At 44.1% G+C, this 19,083-nt stretch overlaps 1 protein-coding gene across 14 annotated transcripts in view; it reads right to left on the bottom strand.

Annotated features, from left to right (window-relative positions):
• hivep2a (HIVEP zinc finger 2a) overlaps positions 1-19,083 on the bottom strand; it is a 119,183-nt gene that overhangs the window by 11,860 nt on the left and 88,240 nt on the right. For all 14 annotated transcript variants that reach the window (XM_020586618.1, XM_020586621.1, XM_020586624.1 and 11 more), the window contains 8 exons: positions 9,576-9,649; positions 8,115-9,449; positions 5,911-7,748; positions 5,393-5,653; positions 4,941-5,109; positions 4,578-4,671; positions 2,581-4,351; positions 2,338-2,495 (listed from right to left, as the gene is read on the bottom strand). In XM_020586618.1, coding sequence (XP_020442274.1) covers positions 2,338-2,495; positions 2,581-4,351; positions 4,578-4,671; positions 4,941-5,109; positions 5,393-5,653; positions 5,911-7,748; positions 8,115-9,105 — 5,282 coding nt within the window. In that variant the 5' untranslated portion in view covers positions 9,106-9,449; positions 9,576-9,649. The remainder of the gene's footprint in view (positions 1-2,337; positions 2,496-2,580; positions 4,352-4,577; positions 4,672-4,940; positions 5,110-5,392; positions 5,654-5,910; positions 7,749-8,114; positions 9,450-9,575; positions 9,650-19,083) is intronic.

The following is a 19,083-nucleotide window of genomic DNA, read 5'->3' as shown; positions in this document are numbered from 1 at the left end:
TCCTTTATTTTCATGCAGAGAGCAGCTATAACAAGGCAAAGCACTTTCCCTCTGGGGTTAACAAAGTTCTTTGAATCTTGAAAACAAACAATACAAACATAGAGATATATAAAAAATTGGTGCATATCAGCCTCTCTAGACCTCCACTGATAGGTTACTGTATGTAGAAATTATCTAATGTGTCCTGAGATGACTTTTGTTGTGATTTGGTGCTATACAAATACAGTGGAATTGAATTGAATTAATGACATATCTGTAATAATCTGAAATTAGCTGTAGTACTGGACATGCGGGTGTTGTCAGAATCAAATCTGAGGAAATGGTGACAAGGACATATAGTCTACATCAGGAAAGCAGAAACAACATGCTCACTAGCCTGTGCTCTTTACTGTGCAGGCACATTAAACTTAAAATTAGAATTAAATCCCGCTCTAGTTGAGCTGGTCATAACCCACTGACACATGCAACTGTAGTGCACATTTCAGGTTACAAGCTAAACTGGGGACCAGTGCAGCTTTCCACCTCTGGTTTTGTGTTCACAGTCTTTATGCTTCCCCCTTCGTCTAAAAACAGAGAACCACAGTCCATTGTCCAGTCTGACTTATTCTTTTACAACACTTTTTTTTTTTTAGAAACATAACTGTCACACATGGTCTTCTATCCCAAATGAGGCTTTGAGTGAAACAGCGGGCACTTGGCAGCAGGATCAGTGCACGTCTGCAGGAGTCTGTGTCATGGAGGGAAAGTACCACCAACCACCAGTCAACTGTTGCTGAATGTTTCTGTCTCTCCTCTGGCACACAAGCATCACATTTAGGGTCTTTTTAATGCGAAAAAAGTGTTTTCTTTGTGGTAAAACAGTGAAAAGAGCTGGTGAGCTGTGTCGTTTCCTGTCCTGTCTGCAGTGGCTGGAGGAGAAGGTAATGCCTAGCGCAGAGCATCGTGTTAGAAGAGGTCAAGTATCAGGTACATCAAACAATCTGTCGGCATCAGTGGGGGGAGATTTGTCTTTCGACTGCAGAGTGGGAAATACCTCTGGACTCTCGTCGCAGTCGAGACGTTTACACAGCTGCGACCAGTTATGAAAATGAATTATGATGATGATTGTTTTGGTTTATTCTGTTTTATGCACAGCACACGGTAAGATCATAAAACTACTGGAACTTTCAGGGGACACAGACATAAAGTCTGTAATGGGTTTGCTTTCTCTGCCAAAACCTGGACTTTATGGATTTTTTTTATCCAGAAAGATTTGGATCTTTTTTCTTTTCCACGGTTTTGTGTACTACTTGATGTAAGTGCATGTGTGTGTCTTTTCCCGTTTGCCTTGTTTGTATGCTTTTATCCATTTATTGCTTCTAAAGTGTCCTTTGGGGACAAAGAGAATTACTTCACTGTCTGATGCATTTAATAACTCCCTCTGTGTGTGTGTGTGTGTGTGTGTGTGTGTGTGTGTCTGAGTGCCTATTTGCATGTGTGTGTGACTGCACCGTCTGTTCCATCCAGTAACCTTGGTCTTACTGGCTCTACTGTAGGCTATAAAACATTATGATACTGCTGGAATGCCACACACCACAGGGGTTTCTCCCTCACACAGGCTTCCTTCACCATTTCATTTATATTTTAGGACAAATCTCTGTGTGTTCTACGTGGAAAATAAGCTTTAGAACATCATATTAAATAATAAAGGGTGTCCTTGGCTTCATCACTACCAAATAAAACCTTTTATTGCCTGTAATCTATAACTCTGTACCAGATCCCAGTGCAAAAACCCATCTTGGTCAATTGAAAAATTGTCTTACAGCACACCTGATACACAACAACTAATACCCGAGTCACTATATATCTAACAATCTTCTAAACATGTCTTTCTGTAATTCCCTTATCCTTCTGTTTGACAAAGGAAGCCAAACTTTTTCAAATGCTAACTCTAATCACAAACAGATAACAGTAAAAAAATCAACTGAATTAAATATTCAGGTAAATAAAGATCCATGCATCAGCTGTGCTACAAAAAAACTCTCCATAATCTCAAAAAAAAAGCTCTCTTAAAAGATCTAGCCTCTAAAAATCCCAGATCTCAGTCACTGTCACAATCTGACCAATTATTCTTCAATGGAAGTGTTTTGTGTTGCACCAAATGTGAGTGAAATATCTCCTGTTGGGATATTGTACTGGAAAGAAGGCAAACCAACTCAGTGGAAACACCATTTCACTGGCAACCTCCTGGAAACTATGTGTTCTGTTTGTCTTGCTCAATGGGACACTTCTGGTATAGGACAGATGTTGAAATGATTTCTGTCACTTTATTGGGGTACATGTGTTTGCTGGACGTACCCGCCTTCAAAGATCTTGATACGGATCGGTTCGTTGGCAGGCTGTTTGACTGAGACCTCCTTCTCTACCTGCTCCTCCTTCAAACGGTCCCACGACACCACTCCCTTCATCTTCCTCCCAAAATTACTGACATCGACTGGCATCAGCTCTGGCTTCAACTGTAATGACAGAAGAGGAGGAAGCAAAGAAAAAGATCGTGCTAAGACTGTTTCAAATTGCTAATTACATCCTTAGCGAACATACCTGATCAAACCTCAGCTTCCAGGCCACAGATGACACCAGTTTTCCAGAGCTGGGTGGGGACATGGCTGCAGTTGTGTATATCGAATTGATGTTTCTCCTCTGTTTGGACCGCAGCAGGGCTAACGCAGCCTTGGTACTGAGGTTCAGAGGGTTGGGATTGTATGAGCTTACACACCATGAGCTGTAGACAGAGCTACGCAAGGCGGCTTGGGTGTTGTTGGGTTTGGTGTAGTTCAGGAAACACCAGCTGACTCTACTCATGGTGCGCAGGCTAGGGAACCGGAAAAACTGCTGGACATCAGTGATATCTGTGAGTAGGAGAGTCTGGCCCACTGCTCCGGACAGTCCTGCGCTCTGATTGGCAGCTAGTTGAACAAGCATGTTGACAGGCATTTTACTGGGTGGAGGTTGCTTTGTGTTGTCAGTGTCTTCTGCATCGTTGGAGGAGACCACGGACTGGGGGCTGGATTTGGGCTCTGGGGCTGAATCGTCCACATCCAGCTCCTCTGGAGAGTCCCGGCCACCTGCAACTGGGGAACGGTCTGTGACAATCTGGAGAGGAGGGGTGAAGCTCTCAGCCCGTGGTAGGTCAGAAAGGTGGGGGGCAGAGGATCGGACGGGAATGGCAATCTTTGTGGCAATGGGGAAGTCACTTAGTGGAGGAGAAGAGGACATTCTTTCAGAGTCATCCATGGAGCCTTCACTCTTCAGATGGGCGTGATGGCCTATGCTCTGACCCTTGTCAGGCTTGTTACTGCTTTCAGTTCCACTCAGTTCCACGGCACTCATCTCCTTAACAATTTGTCCATACATCCTCTCCTCCTTCACTCTTTTCTGCTGCTTAGTCTCAATGAAGAGCTCCAGAGAGCTGGCGGGAGAAAGCATGCGCTTGCTTCCTCCAATGCCAGACCCTGAGGCGTCTGTGGTGGATATGGTGCCCGACGTTAGTGACAGCGGTATCCCTGTGTTCAGGCGTTGTTCTGGCAGTGCATCTGAAACCTTTGAGAGTGGGTAGTGCAGCACTGAGCCATCGGTCTGTCCTAGGAGGTGAGACAGGTTGAAACCTGCCCCACTTATGCCTCCTCCAAGTCCTCCAGGTGGTTTGCTGACACTTGCAACACAAACTGGAGGAGACATGTTGCTGTTCTCAGCACCTCCAGGCCTGGTGGAGCCTATCCCTTGTGCTCCACTGCCATTGGCAGCTATCAGCTGGCTAACACTGGTGTACATAGCAGTCCCAAATGATGGCACATGGGTTTGGATCCGCACAGGAACCAGCATACCAGGCAGAGAAGACTGGGGGACCAAGTTCTGGGTGGCAAAGATGGGTTGGATCTGCTGCAGAAGCATGGGAGTGTTGGTGGAGCTGGGCAGCAACAGCTTGGAGGAAAGACAGCCAAGGTTTTGCTGTTGTTGCTGGGGCAGAGGAGAAGTGCGAGATGAAAATGAGGTGGGGTACATCTGAGAGCTCGGGTTTTCTGATTTTCCATCATATGGATGTTGATCATGGATTTGCTGCAGGGGGTGGAGTGGTTGTTGTTTGCCTGGTGATCTGATGTGGAGTTTCTGGATCTGCTGCTGGGCCTGGAGGGTGAGCTGCTGTCTGGGTGCCTGTCCGGCCTCCTGACTCCAGAACAGACCTGGCTGCTGGAAGGAAATGAATGGGGGACCGCTCTGGTACTGCTGATTTACTTCCTTGTTCACAGCCTCGTGACCTGGAAGTTCCCCCTCAGATGATGAGCCCTGGGCCTGCAGGCGATACTGCTGGGACCTATTATGGAGAAAAGGATGAATGTTCCTATGTTTCTTTTCTTATTGTAGGTAATATAAAACATATCGTACTGTAAAAGAAAAAACAATTGTTAAAAGCATACCAGTAGTAATGAATAAAAATACTCATGAATTTGAATGTCATATTGTCCAGTTTTTGTCCATCACAGCTAATACAAAGGGCTATTAGTAATGTTAGGGCTGAGTAGGGAACCAGACTTTCTTACCTGCCATAAAGAGGTTCATCCTGCAGGCTGTCCTCACTGATACTCTGCTGGAGGAGATGCTGGTGGTGCTGTTGGTGTTGGTGAGACCCTACACCTGGAAATAAAACGCAGTGTATGTTGAAATAAAATTATTGCCTATAAAAGCAGCTCATCTGCTAATCCCATATTACTCCCCCAGCACTGTAAAACCTGCATACTTTGAGTAGAGAAAGACAAAGCATATCATCATGATCAAGAGATGTTTTTGGAAAGTATCACAAATTAACTGAGCTGTTACTTCAGTCTTAGTGAAGTGTGTTTATCAGTGGAAAATTATATAAAATCTTATATCTGATCACATACATAATGTAATGTAAGGCTTACCACCAGTGCTGCTGCCAGCTCTCTTGGTTCTGCCGGCTACATCGCTGCTGCTGTGGAGGGATCCTGCTGGTCCAGGCCACACCCCATGGTCCAAACTCTCCTGTTTGATTGACATCTCTGCGCCCCCTGGTTCCTGGATGACTGCCTCTGGATAAACACTCAGTGAGGCCTGTAAATGCACGTGTAAGCAGGGAAGTGAAAATGGGTCAGTTGTATGAAATGTTTATGTTTTGCTGTACTGACTAGGTGTGCAAGCCTAAAGATAGGTGCAGTCACAACGGAATGTCGATACATGTCTACTGGTGCCTCAGACCCTTCTGAGCCCCCTTTTAATTTTCCGGTCTCGGTTAAAGTACCTACTGTACATGCTCAAACTAAAGGACAACAGTGGTCTATGTGAGCAACTAAAACTTCCAGTCAAATTTTTAAGAATGGGAAGCTTTTTATTCTACCTGTCGGACGAGATATCCACGCCGGCGTTCCTTCATTGCAGAGGCACTGGAGTACACCTCTCCCTGTCTGGAGGAGGACAAGCTTCCATAGTCAAAGGATTTGCTGCGCATTTCAGGCAACTCTGTGGGCAGGGTGCACGGTGCCTGCTCTGATGAAGATCTCCTCATCTCCCTCTGTTGGTGATGGCTGGAATGACCGCTGCCAGGCACTGTCAAGAACTCTGATTGCTTTGCTCCGCCACTGGAAGTCAACGAATCATCCTGGTATAGAAACACAAAGAGCATTGCTTTTTAATTCTCCTACTTTGTTTGCACTTACTAAGAGCATGCTATCTTATACGTGCTACATAATAACATAGCTACGTTAGAGCCATTACAAGTGTACTTTATTATTTACTCTGATACATTAGTATTATCAACTAATGTGACACAGTAAGGATAAAGTACACTAACCACCTTAGGACCAAGCAGAGCCAGCGATGAAAGCTTAGCTCAGTACTAAACATATAACTGGGTACCTGTTTGGTGGGTGAGGCAGACTTGAGGCCTTCATCTCTGTCAAAGGACATGGAGAAAGAAGAGGAGTGGGACAGATTGCTCTCTTGACTAGGGCTGCGAGATAGGCTTGTGCAGGTTGACTCAAAGCTTGATTCTCCAGATGAATGCTCTATATCTGCCAGGCGCAGCCTCTTCTTCTTGGGTGGGAGCTTTTCCGATGGCATCTGGGAGAGCGTGTCACTCCTCTGTGGCAGCTGGAACTCCTCAACATGCTGCTGCTGCTGCTTCTCTGGTTCCTTGGTCATTGGTGCTTCTGTATCTTTCTCAGGCTTGTCTGGCTCCTCCGTCACCCTGATCTCAGGAACTTGAATGTTAGGTTGTCGGACTAGTTTGTGCGGGATGTGGTAAGGCTGGCCAGGTGAGGCCGCAGCTGATGAAGATGAGAGAGAGGCCAGGTCACTGTCACTTTGCAGCTGCTGCTCCATGCTCTCTGTCCTCAGTAGGGCTGATTCAGGACTCAGAGCATCTTCAAAGATCTCTGTGTCGGACTGTTCAGAGTATTGGCTAGATGGAGCTTTATCTGAAGGCTGAAATCCTGGCTGTTCAAAGGACTCTGACTTCTCAAAGGAATTTGGTCGGCTGAGGGAGTTGGTGTGCTGGATGACTGATATGACATTGCCAGCTGCCTTCCTGCCCTCAGAGTCAGGAAACAAGGCAATGTCCTCAGAACACATGCTGTTACAGGTGTCAAAACTGTCAGACTGGCTGTGAGCACTATGAAGTGAGCCCTTCCCTGTTAGGGTGGCTCTGGACCCATCAAGACTACTTTGTTTAAACTCATAGTCCCCTATCATCTCCACTGAACTACTACAGCTACTGTCACATTGTCCAGGGCTGTCCTCCTCATCCCCAACACTCTTCTCCTTCCTCCTCTTTCTTGTGGCTATTTCTGACATGCTAACTCTTGTACCATATGGGCTGCGCTCACCAATCTTCATACCCAGTGATGAAGCTAAATTCTTAGGCATATATCCATAGCCCTCAGCCTCTCCTACATGGGGTTCATTGGTTGAATGCTCAAATGCAGCTTGTCTCTGGAGTCTACGAAGCCCTGGTGGGTAAAACACATCATCCGATGTCATCATCTCATCAAAGGAGTGGCTGCCTCGAATCCCTGGGGGGACACTGAGGTTAGGTGGGGAGGATGTTGGCACTGAATTACTCCTAATAAGGGGCCCAGAATCTGATGGAGGCTCCAGAAGCCCTGTACTGCTTTGACAAGGTCTGGTGGGATACTGCTTGGGATCGCCAGAGATGCCTACATCCCCTCTGAAACAGATATGATCCTCAGCTATCTTTCCCATGTCTAGAATAGCACCTGATTGTTTTAAGCTAGCCAGGCTGCCTGGGTCTGCTCCTGCCACGCCCACTGTGATAGACTGTCTGGATCTGGAGTTGGGTCGGTAGTACCAAGTCCGACCAAACATAATCTCTTCATACGTCTTGACATTAGTATTTGGAGGGCTGATTTGCTGCTCTGCACTCTCAGACCGAGAAAAATAGCCAGAGTCTGTGCTGCCTTTGCTGTGAGGACTGAGGAGGTTCAGGGACTGGGACAAGACAGAGTCCGAGTCCTGGCCTTTTTTCTCATTCAGCCTCAGAGACAAACGTTCTTTGATGGTGGGGGAGCCAGCCTGTGATGCCAACATGTGATGTGACCCTTTCATGTCCTGAAAGGGATGGCATGCCATCCCTGTGGAGGGGACTCCCCCAGGCTTGGGGATGATAAGGATAGGCACTTTCATAGACCCCACAGGCAGCTCTTCAGCTGAGTCTGCATATGGTGGTTCTGCAACACCTATACAGTGAGAAAGACTGAAATATGATATAGAGTAAAGCAAAGTAGAGCACAAACAGACAGAAATGTACTGTAGGTATTAGTCTAGACTGGGACCTTTTAAAAAAAATCAACAAAGCACAATTTTCTTAAAACCTTTTCAGCTTTGATTATTAGTTCAAATCACCACATCCACACCAAGCAGTAGTTGCACCTATTGACTGCACCAAGTTAATTATAGGAAAGGAGTCAAAGGTCAGACACAGGGTGTTTTTGAATCAAAATGCTTTGGTTTCTCAAAAATTGGGCTTTTATGCAGAAGAACTTTATGCATTTTAACCATGATAGTTAATTTTTGAAAATGTGTTTTGTCGAGGTGAAAATGACCTGTGCTCTTGTCGGCTTTGAAGGAGATCTGTGGCACAAGGCTGTCTTTGTCTGTCAGCATGGTAGAGGCCTCCACACCTTCCTCATCTGTGTCAGTACTCTGTTCTCCATCTGAGTGGACCTCAGCCTCGCCCCCTGGCGATGCCTGGTCCATTTCCCCGCTGCGGGCCACGGCTAGCTCTGAAAATGGTACGAGTCCAGCCTTGATGGCATGAGCGTGGGACTTGCGATGCTTGTAAAGGTTGCTCTTGGTTTTGAAGGAAAAGCCACAAGGTACACAAGGATATGGCCTCTCTCCAGTGTGTGAGCGGATGTGCTTCTTTAGGACACTGGGCTTGGCACAAGCTCGACCACAGTAGTGACAAATGTACTTACCGGGCTTTTTCGGCTTCTGTTCTTTTTTGCTGTAGCCCTCCTCTCCAGGATCAGGGCCTGACTGAGAATACTGTCTAAAGGAGCTGGGTAAACTGGGAGATTTCTGGCGGGAAAACCTCCCTGCCCCAGCCCCATGAGGGTGAGTGTGTCCTGGGTGTCCTACAGGGTACAGGTCATCCGAGGGCAACTGGCCAACAAATGGCCAGGCATGCGGCTCTAGGCCTGGCTGGGGTTTAGCTCCTGAGTGGAAGCGCTCAGTTTGGGGGTGCTGAGGATACGGTTGACCCAGCTGGTAGGAGTATCCCCTTGGAAACCCCTGAGCAAAGGGCCCTTGAGGATCTTGAGGTGGCGGACCTCCTACGGCTCCAACTGCAGAGGGTCCAGATAGCAGCTTTCCAGAATTCCCTGTGATTGCATACTTCTGCTGAGGTGCTGATCTTCCAGAGGCACCACATGGCAAACTCTCACGGTGTTTTGCCTCTGGGTCAGCAAAAGTGCTTCGTTTGGTTGTTGCACAGGGCTCAGATGCCCACTTTCTTTGCAGAGGTGCCTTATCCTTCACTGGTTCCTTATTTGAGCATTTTTGCCCAACGACAGCTGATTCATGAGCCTCCATTTTTTTGAAGCTCGTCTATGGGTTACAAGTGGGAGAAGAGAGGGGATGGTGGGGGAGCTGGGAGGGGTTGTGAAGGGTTACAAGGTCCGCAAACTTCCAGGCATGACAGCTGAACCTTCGAAGGCTGCCGAAAAGTTTAATGAAGCATGAAGTACCCATCCATTACTTAAACAGACTGTAGATCCAGGCTGGAAACAGGAATTAGGAGGTGGAAATAAAAGGGAGGCCTTAGTGGATAACATCAGAGATGTTTCTCTCCTTTTGCAATTTTGTTAACACACGAATGCTATTGTGCGTTGTTTTTCTGTCCAGTTCATCCAAAGGCAGAAAGATCCTTGAGTGATCTGGAGAGGGTAGAAAAAGAAGAAGCCATTGACTTGTGGAGAGCATTTAAGTTAAAAGTGTCTTTAGCAGCTTCAGTAAATCAAAATGAATAACACAATGAGCACTGACAAAGGGTGAATACTAACTTTATTTAGGTAAAAGTGCTTGGAGATCTTCTCTCTGTAGCTTCAAAAGTCATTCAGTATTCTCACCAAAATACCTGCAGCAAAACAAATGACAGAAGAAGTGAATTAGCATCCATTAATACACTATTCAAATTCAGTGAAAGCACAGTACAAGAGAACCGTTCACCTGACATCTCCCTCTTACCATCAGCTGGTTTTGTGTTGAAACCTTGGAGTAATTAAAGTAAGAGGTAACATTCTGACTGCCAAGTGCAACACACCATCCTGTACTTTCTTGTACAGAGAGGATGCACTAAGTTGTCAAGAACATGTCTGATGTGCGAATGTAAATGTCACTGATTGCTCTGTTAGTTTCTTCACACTGGAATCCATCTGTGCTATCTGCCTTTTCCACCCCTTCCTCCTCCCCGCCGCCCTCCCTCCTCCTTCCACTCAGTGAGTCACTGGTGCAAAGCAAACCCACGCTGTTCCTAAAAAGACACAAAGGCTTATAAATAGCACTGTGGAAGTGACGTCGGCGTGTCATAATGTGTGTAGGCATCTAAGAAGGCCAAGTCGAAGACAGGCCATCAGTGCTAGCGCCTTTCCTTCCTCTCTGGGTGTCATAGTTTGATCTACCTGGAATGTACTCTGTCAAAAAGCAAACAAGACCACATACACATATACACCGAAATAAAAAGAGACACACACAGATAGATACAGATGCAGTACTTGTGGGCATTACAACTGCACTGCAAACACTGCAGCTGACATTGTATGTGTGTGTTTCCGCTGTTCAACGTTTCTTAACCACACAACACCTGACAGCAGAATAAGCACAGAGCAGCAGAGCACACACACACACACACACACACACACACACACACACACACACACACACACACACACACACACACACACACACATGCCCGCTGAAATTGCATTTTTGCTTTGTATTTCCTCATCTCAGGGTTTAAACAACCTCCCTCGCACTCTGATTGCAACACACACTCACCGTGGCCTCAGTGCTTGTAAGCAGGGCTCAGTGACGTCTGTGCCTAGGGGCCCAACGTGTGATCTATAAATAACAGTGGAGGAAAACATGCTGTATTCTTAGCAGCAGGAACGTTAACTTTGGGTTCCCTTGTGTTTTTCACATACACCCCACACACACATAGAGATACACACTCACGCCAGAAACATTATCTCAGACCTGGGTCATATGTTTGTGTTTTCCATGGTGTTAAGAGTGCAAGAATGTGGACTGAAACCCAAAAGACTGACTCCTCAGTTAGAAACAATGGGTATTCACTTTGGCCAGTATCAAACTCTGGGCGATGTTTATTGATTGGCAGGAAGGTCAGCTGATGTAACTGACATAACTAGAGGCAAATGTACACAACAGGTGGATCCCAATTCCACTAAATGTATCCACACATCTTAGTCCCACCCACATAAGATACAACGAGAGACTTTGAGGAGAGGAGAACCGAGGAAACACATTTTAACTGATACGATACTTTCTCATAACCCATCCAGACCTCTGATCCTTCATGTAAAGCATCCAATCACAAACTGATTTCCAACACAGGGACGTGCCAATCTGTAACATACCTCCGCAAAGGTTGCCCTTGTGTATCCTCGAATATATGTACGTAGCTTCTCCTGACAGCCTCCTCGCTCTTCAGTCCTCAGAGCAGAAATAAAGCTTTGGGATGTCCTTCATCATGGTGGACTGGAATGACTCGCGGGTCGAGCGAGGATCGCGAACCAAGGAATGATAATATAGAGGAATTGGGATTCACCCGTTCTGTGGTGATGACTTGGGGGTAGAGTTGGTACAACTAATGGGCAAGACCAGGCAAGGCAGCTTTATGTGATTAACACTTTTCAAATGCAGCAGTTTAATGGTGTGTACGTTACTATACACCCAAGGGTGAAACACACCAGTGATGCAGCATCATGTGTCGTTTTTGACGCCTGCAGCACACATCAGACAGTGCTGCACAAAGAGAACATGACATAAAGGTCCAGTAGCGGGAACGTGCCAAAGTGGAAAGCAGATTAAATCAGTGTGGGATGAGTTAAAAATGAGGTCTGGCTGAGTTAAGACTTGAATAAAGTTAGGTTTAGTGTAAAACACTGACTTTGTAGCAGCTGACAGTTTAAAAACATTGTTTCATCCTTAACTCATGATTCTGTTTTGCATTAAATGTTCCCTCACAAAATTTACACACCAATGTCACATTTTCTGAATGTTTAGCCTTGATCCAGGATAACACAGGGATGGAATTAGAGGAAGCATTTCAGTCACTCAGAATTTGTAATGAGAAGAATGTTAGTAGTAAAGATGGCAGGGAAATGAGGAAAAAAAACCAGGTGCCATCTTTGATATTCTGTGGTTTGCTCTTACATCGGTGGATGTCATTCCTGTGAGGAATCTGATGAGGAATCAAGAAATGTGTTTGATGAATCGGGACTCATATGTCTTTGGATTTAATTAGGGTTTTCTTAGAATGAAGCTTCACTAATTTAGTAAGTTTAACCTTAAAAAACATCCCATCTTTTCCATTTCCAATGCCACAAATTCAGTCACTTTGATCACATTAATTTCTGCTGCTGACTATAACTTTTTGAAAGAGATCTTTTCACATAACCAACATGGCTTTAGTGACTTGACAGCAAAATATATATTCACTGAAAGCTGGACTCACCAAGGAAAGTTCAACCTCTTTGTTCTCTCAACCCACACAGCCACATTTAGCTCCCTGACTATTGATTTCTAGCTACTCAAGTCCTAAAAATTCAGACACTTACTGTAACTCTTGCTGCCCACTGGGGTTGCCAAAGGACGAAGCAGCTTATTGCAGCTTTACTGCCTGCTGTCTCTCACACACACACACACAAACCTCAACAGTCTCTCTCCTCCTGACTCACACAACCATAATAACAAAGCAACTAATTCTGATCTTAAATCATGTAGATAATTCTCGGTTAAACACCAGTTTAGCCTTATGTAAGCTGACTTGTTTTGTAATGAAAATGCTGAATGGCTGCAGTCTGCAGAGAGAGTAGGAGCCTGTAGTGAATGGCTTACATAAAGCTTTATTCATACAAGCACCGGCACAACCTGCTCCAGTTGCTGTGCGTAGGAGAGACATTGCTGCGGGCGTTGTTTATGTGTGTGTGAGTGTGTCAAGTTAGCATGCCAATTGTGTGTGTGTGTGTGTGTGTGTGTGTTGAGGGAGGGGGTGAAAAAAGGGCATGACGAGACACCCAAGTTGTAGGGAGAGTGCAAAAATGTGGTCAGAAACAGTGAAAAGGTGCATTCAGAGGCAATACTCAGAGGTACAAACAGACGAGCACACACAAGTAAACACTCACATCCAGTGATTTATCAGAATGCTTTAAATAACCAGAGTTACTTAACATAAAGGAGCAGAGATCAGCTCAGCTTTCATAGACATGGAAACAGATCTAGGTGGTGTTTTATACCCACTGCATGCTTTTCTTAGAATATCAGACCTGATCTAGGTTTCCTTTGTGTGTGTGTATAGGCAAGCTGAATGATCCTATTTGCCCAAAGCAGTGTGATGTACAGTATCTCAAGTTATCACAACCAGACAGTGTGACTTCTAAACACACAACGATGCACTAGGAACTGACCTCTTTAGTCACTTTTTGGGGGGATTGGTGTAGGGTGAAGTGAACAACACCTCATGAATTCAGTAAACAACCACTCACTCATCTCTGGTTATATTCAAACTGAAAACTAAGACACTAAGAAACTGCGACCTGAGCAGAAAATGGATAGATGAAAACCAAGAGAAAGCAAGCCCATTTAATAGTTATCACTATAATTTTTGATAATCAGAAAACATTTAGCTACAGCTGAAAATGATTACAAATTTTTTCACCGATGTCACATCAATATGTGATTTTTTTAACCAATTACTTAGAGGGGGATTAATAGTTGTGCATTCAGGGGTTCCAGTGTCTGCCATAGCCAGCTACTATAACAAATGAATGTTCTCTACTTATAAGCAGGTATACAACACATTAGTCTAAATAAAACAGTCTAAAACTAAAAGAAATGGTTCAGTTCTTCTGCCAAAAATGGCAGTTAAAACAATATGGCTCTGTACCCAACACTGTGTTTCATTACAACAAGGATGTTTGAGGAAGCTCCATGTTGGATTGAGATGTTCAGTGGAAACCTCCTGTGTAAACAAGTGGATTCACAGTGATCAATAAGACATTCAAGAGAAGTGAGGTGCATGCAGGTACTGTATGTACAAGTACACTCACACGTATACCCAAACCCTGGAGATATGAATGCTGTGTGGGCATGAGAACAGAAGGCTGTGTGTGACTGTGCTCTATGAGGAGTGTGGGAGGCTGCTCTAAAAGGAGGGCCGAAGGCACGCTCTCTCTCCCTCTTTCACTTCATTTCATCCAGACTCATTGGAATGACAGTTGGGAATAATGTTGCCAAAATGACAAGATAATAGATCAACATAAGGCTGTGTTCAGACTGAGTTTCAAGGTTGTGAAAAACGCAGCCATCTCCATTCATTTCCATGGAGGACTGCGTGCACCGCAGGGCGCTCCGGAAAACGGACACAACCATGTATGGCGACAAAAAAATTGGATCTGGTTTAGCTTTCATCGCACCGGACGGTGACATCATCTGGCAAAGGTGCTGTGTCGACCAATCATGTACGGAGGAAGATCAAGACATGGACGCCCATGGGAAGAAGACTCTTTTGTTTACCTTGTTAGTATTCGAATTCACTGCTATTAACTGTCGAATTTGGGCCACAGATAATGTGCCATAACGACTTTGCCTTAAATTTTCATTAGTACTGGACGTTACGGTGTTTTTTTAATCTATCAGTGCCGACACACTGGTGGTAGAATTGGTGCTAAGGTAGGTAGAGTAGGCTATGTTAGCAGCACGGCTAGCCACGTACATTAAACACAGCAGTGAGTTGTATTTGTACCGGATCAGTCTGAATGCCCACTTAGTGTAAATCTCCTTCCCTCCTCGTATCATTATCAGTGTGTGTGTGTTTGTACATTTGTGATGCATTCATCTCTCCCTCTGACACACTCACTAGTAATCGCTCTCCACTACAGTGTCTTACTGAGACATAGAGTAGATGAGCCTCTCATTTACTTCTAATGAAAGACCCAGACAAGGGCAGAGCTGGCTGCTGGTATAACCATGCATGTGTGTGTGTGTGTGGCCTTGTTTATCAATATTTGCGTGGCCCAAAATTCATGAGTTACTATCTTTGTGGGGACTGGAAGTCATTTGTGGTGACCGGAGGCCGGTCCCTACAAGTGTAGCTGAGAGACAACACGTCCTGGCCCACTGTCACTGGGGTTATCAAACACCATGGAGAATCTGAGTTAACTTACATTTTGTAAATTTACTTCTGTCTCATCCCAGCCCAGTGTCCTGGGAGTAGAGTTTATATTGGATTGATCTGCACCTCAGGATTTGGCATTAGTCAGTGTTAATGTGGGAAAAATAATTACTGCTATAGTGTCTAACTGTTATGGCAATTATGATGTATCTTGTCTGAGTTTCATACAGAAACCTGATACAAATCTGCAAATAATCATCATGTTTTTACCATAGTTGATTTGGCAAAGCCTTTTCCTAAACGTGACCAGGTGCCGATACTATAGAAGGCAACAAGCGAAAACAGGTGGCATCAGATGAAAAAAAACACATTATCATTGAACAAAATCCAGGATCTTACAGTTCTTGAGTATCCAAAAATGGTTTCTATCCTCTCCTTTAATAAAAAGGTATTTCTGTGTGTAATCTTAGTTTAATGTCAATTCTAATATTTTTGACATTATTAGGAAAAATAAAATTTGTCCAAAAGCAACATTTTTGTGTGGTGACAGGGTTGTTTCATCCACATTTTTGTGTTAGTTGCCATTTTCTGGCTCTGACCCTTCAGAGCTCAGACATCCGATCTATTTACATTGCTGAACAGTGCTGAGATGTGGGCAGCGCTACACAGGTCTGGAAGCAGCCTAGTCCAGGTCTGCAGCCCTCCACACATTCCACGTGTCTGTTGCCTGTCTGTGCACTTCATCATATATTTTTCTGTTTTATTTATATTTTTCGTTATGTCAAACTCAAACTATTGATGCACATGACATGATAAATAATCAGAAAAAAATAATGTCTGAGATAGTTTTCATTACCTTTGCACACACATACAATAAAACGACATGTCAAAGATTTGCAGATTATCCAAAAAATGCCTAAAAGAAAAATGACAAAACAGAGGTTACAACATTTCAACCCATGTCTGGTTTAAAAACTCATAATGAACTGTTTAGTCTGAAAACAGCTTTGTGGTTTGACAGAATTATTATAATCTGAGCAAAATGTGAAAACAAAAACAGCATGTTTGCGAACCACAGGCAGGTCTCTGCAAACCTATAACAGTTTGAGACCAGGCCAAATAAGGTGTAGGTTTTATAAGTAAAAATACACTTGCTCAGCAGTTCTATTGCAGTACCTACTTTCCTAGTGTGTATCAGGCCAGGTGGAAGTTTTATGCAACTCTATGTTGAAAGTTAAAGCCATATGTGAAATATGCTGCTTGCACAAGGCTGAAACCTGAAAACCTGAGTGGAGGCGGGAAACATCTCCTTCCTTCTACAGCACTACATCACACAGGCTCAAGCAGCTCCAGGGAAGGCCAGTGGTTTAACCAGGACTCTCCCAGCACAACATGTGTGCAACTTTGTGTTTCTTTTTTTTTTTTTTTTGTAAAGGAGGAACACACGAAATGTCAGGGATGACAGTGAAGAGGAATCCAATGTGTTTTAATCCAAACTAGTCAGATTTTCTTTTCTAAGTGTTACTCTCAAGCACTTTATAGTAGCTCCACCTTCTCTAGTCCCACTTTCCTTCAACCTGTGTCCCCTATGTTTCTGACACACACTTCCTACATTTCCCAGAAAGCTTCTGGGAGCATCTAAAGACAGTGAACTGGTTGCAGTCACCTCTGGGTTATCTGTGTAGGTGCAGCTCTTCCAGTCAAAATTAGGTGAGACTTTCTCATAACCCATTCTGTCTTTTTACTAGAACTGCACTGATTCTGTTCTATTTTCTTCTCTTGTGTGTGCAAAAATCAGCCTCTCTGCCTCTTCTACTATGTATGAGAGAGTCAAACCGTACTGCAAAACAACAGCTCTCCAAAGAAGAGCCGTGACTCTAAGGGACTGATGTCAAAATCTGGCCAATTACCCGTGTTTACGATAAGTTAAAAAAAAAAAAAAAATCTAAAGCTAAATTAATTAAAATAAGTTTACCTGGAAAAATAAGACAAACCTAATCTTAAGGCATAAACAGCTAAATGCCTTATGAATCAGAGCACACTTTGTACTTAAGGACTGATACTTCCAGATACTGTAAATAAAGAGATGACTTACTTCTCCTCCATTTAAGACAAGTTTCAACCCTGTATGCTCATAAAAACCTCAAAACCTAAAATGCATCATCATCCTTCTTTCCGTCTCCCAAGGACTCATGGCTCTGTCAACGGCTCCTGTCCCTGTTCTGACACCTCAAAATGATATTTTTTACTAGAGTAATAAAAAGTAATTTTAAAGAGCACATTCAGCACAGGGTCCTTGAGAGGCAGAAGTCACATTTAGTCTTTCAAGCTCAGCTCTTGTCTTTTGCAGACTGGTTCTTTTATTTCAAAAAAAAAGTTGAGAGACACTATTTGAGAAAAGTTTTGAAAGTTACAGTCAGGGCCTGAACACAGCATTATTTACAACAGACAATCCCTTGACAGAAATTAGGTTATTTCAACAAAATGAATGATTAGATCACGTCACCTCAACACTGATGAAATTGAAAGTTAATTTGCACCATTTACACCGTTTTGTCTTTGAGGGAACAGAGCTCTAGAGGGTCTAAAACAGAGGATGCCATTATCTTACAGTAAAAAAATGACTTGCTCCATCATCATTTAAGTCTTAAATGATGGAGCAAGTCATTTTAAGTTTTAAGACAAACAGTTTTAGTCCCATATAGGTTCATAACAGCTTCAAACCCATCCATCCATTATCTATACTGCTTATCCTAAAGAGGGTTGCTGGAGCCAAGCCCAGCTGGCGAGAGACAGGGCCCACCCTGGAAAGGTCACCAGTCTATCACAGGGCTGACACTTAGAGACCACACACACACACACACACACACACACACACACACAATTTGAAGTCACCAATCAACCTAAGCTGCATGTCTTTGGACTGTAGGAGAAAGCCGGAGTAAACCCACGCAGGACTTGAACCCAGAAGCTTCTTGCTGTGAGGTAACATCACTAACCACCACGCTGCTGTGCTGCCCAGCCTTAAAGCTCAAAATGCACCAAAATCCTGCTAAAACTATACGACTACTAAAATACATTTTTCATCCACATAACAGCAACATTATAGTGAGGGGCTGATCACACCAACCAACACATAAGTTCATTTCAATTGTGCGTTCGGTTGTGCTGCTTTCTTGCTGATTTTTACTTTGTGGAACTCGTTGTGTCAAGCACATTGTTCCAGCAGTGCTGACTTTTGAGGAAACACAGACCCAGAGAATCCAAAATAGAACAAGCTATCATTAGCTGTGTTGCATCAGTACATTTCCAGTATAAACTGCTCCGCAATAGAGATGAAGCCGGCTACTGTCACTGACGGGTGCTTACATGTTATCTTATCGCCAAGCCCCTCCAGTGGTCACTGTATCACCATGCTTTCAGCACCAGCTACTTAGTGGAGATGCACAAAAGAACTATGCTGGGCCATGTTCTGGTGTGTCAAGGCACTGGGACACAAACACACGAAAGGGTCCATAACATGCAGGGACATCACCAGAGGCTGCTTCAAGCATTAGAAAGCTGTTTGAGAACTGGGTTTCACATGAAACACCTGAGCAGGGAACGACAACTGACCACAGAAACAGAAACAGAAATAAAGCCATTTCTGAAATAAAAACATCATCAGCTAAAACACATTAATTCAATTATCCAGTCTCTTCTGTGTAAACACTTGTTCATCCAATGATTTAAACTGCCTACTGTTCATTCTGAAGCTACTGTGTTTTGTTTTAATTTAGTGCCGTCCATCATTTGTTAAGTGGAGGCGTTGCTGCAGATCTGGATTTGAAAGAGATTAGATGTGAGAAGAAAAGAGGCAAGAATGAGAGAGAAAAGAGATCCTCCAGAAATTAAATGTAAGCATGTGAGAGAGATGAATCAAATGAACTTAATCTGAACTGTGATGCACATGTACACACACACATATGATCAGAGAGCTTGTAGACAGTGATTTAGAGCAGGTAGGAAGTCAGTTATACTACTGGATATCAGAAAAAATCTGTGTCCGTGTGCCCTGAATAGAGTATGTGTGTGGGAGGTAGCAGCAGGATGAGTGTGTGTGTGTGTGTGTGTGTGTGTGGGAGGAGGAAGTTCTCAGTGTGCCAAGGTTACAGCGC

This window comes from Monopterus albus, unplaced genomic scaffold (assembly GCF_001952655.1).
Source record: "Monopterus albus unplaced genomic scaffold, M_albus_1.0 scaffold417.1, whole genome shotgun sequence".
Lineage (NCBI taxonomy): Eukaryota > Metazoa > Chordata > Actinopteri > Synbranchiformes > Synbranchidae > Monopterus > Monopterus albus.
The sequence above is the reverse complement of the archived record's forward strand: the minus strand, read 5'-3'. Positions and strand labels throughout refer to the sequence as shown.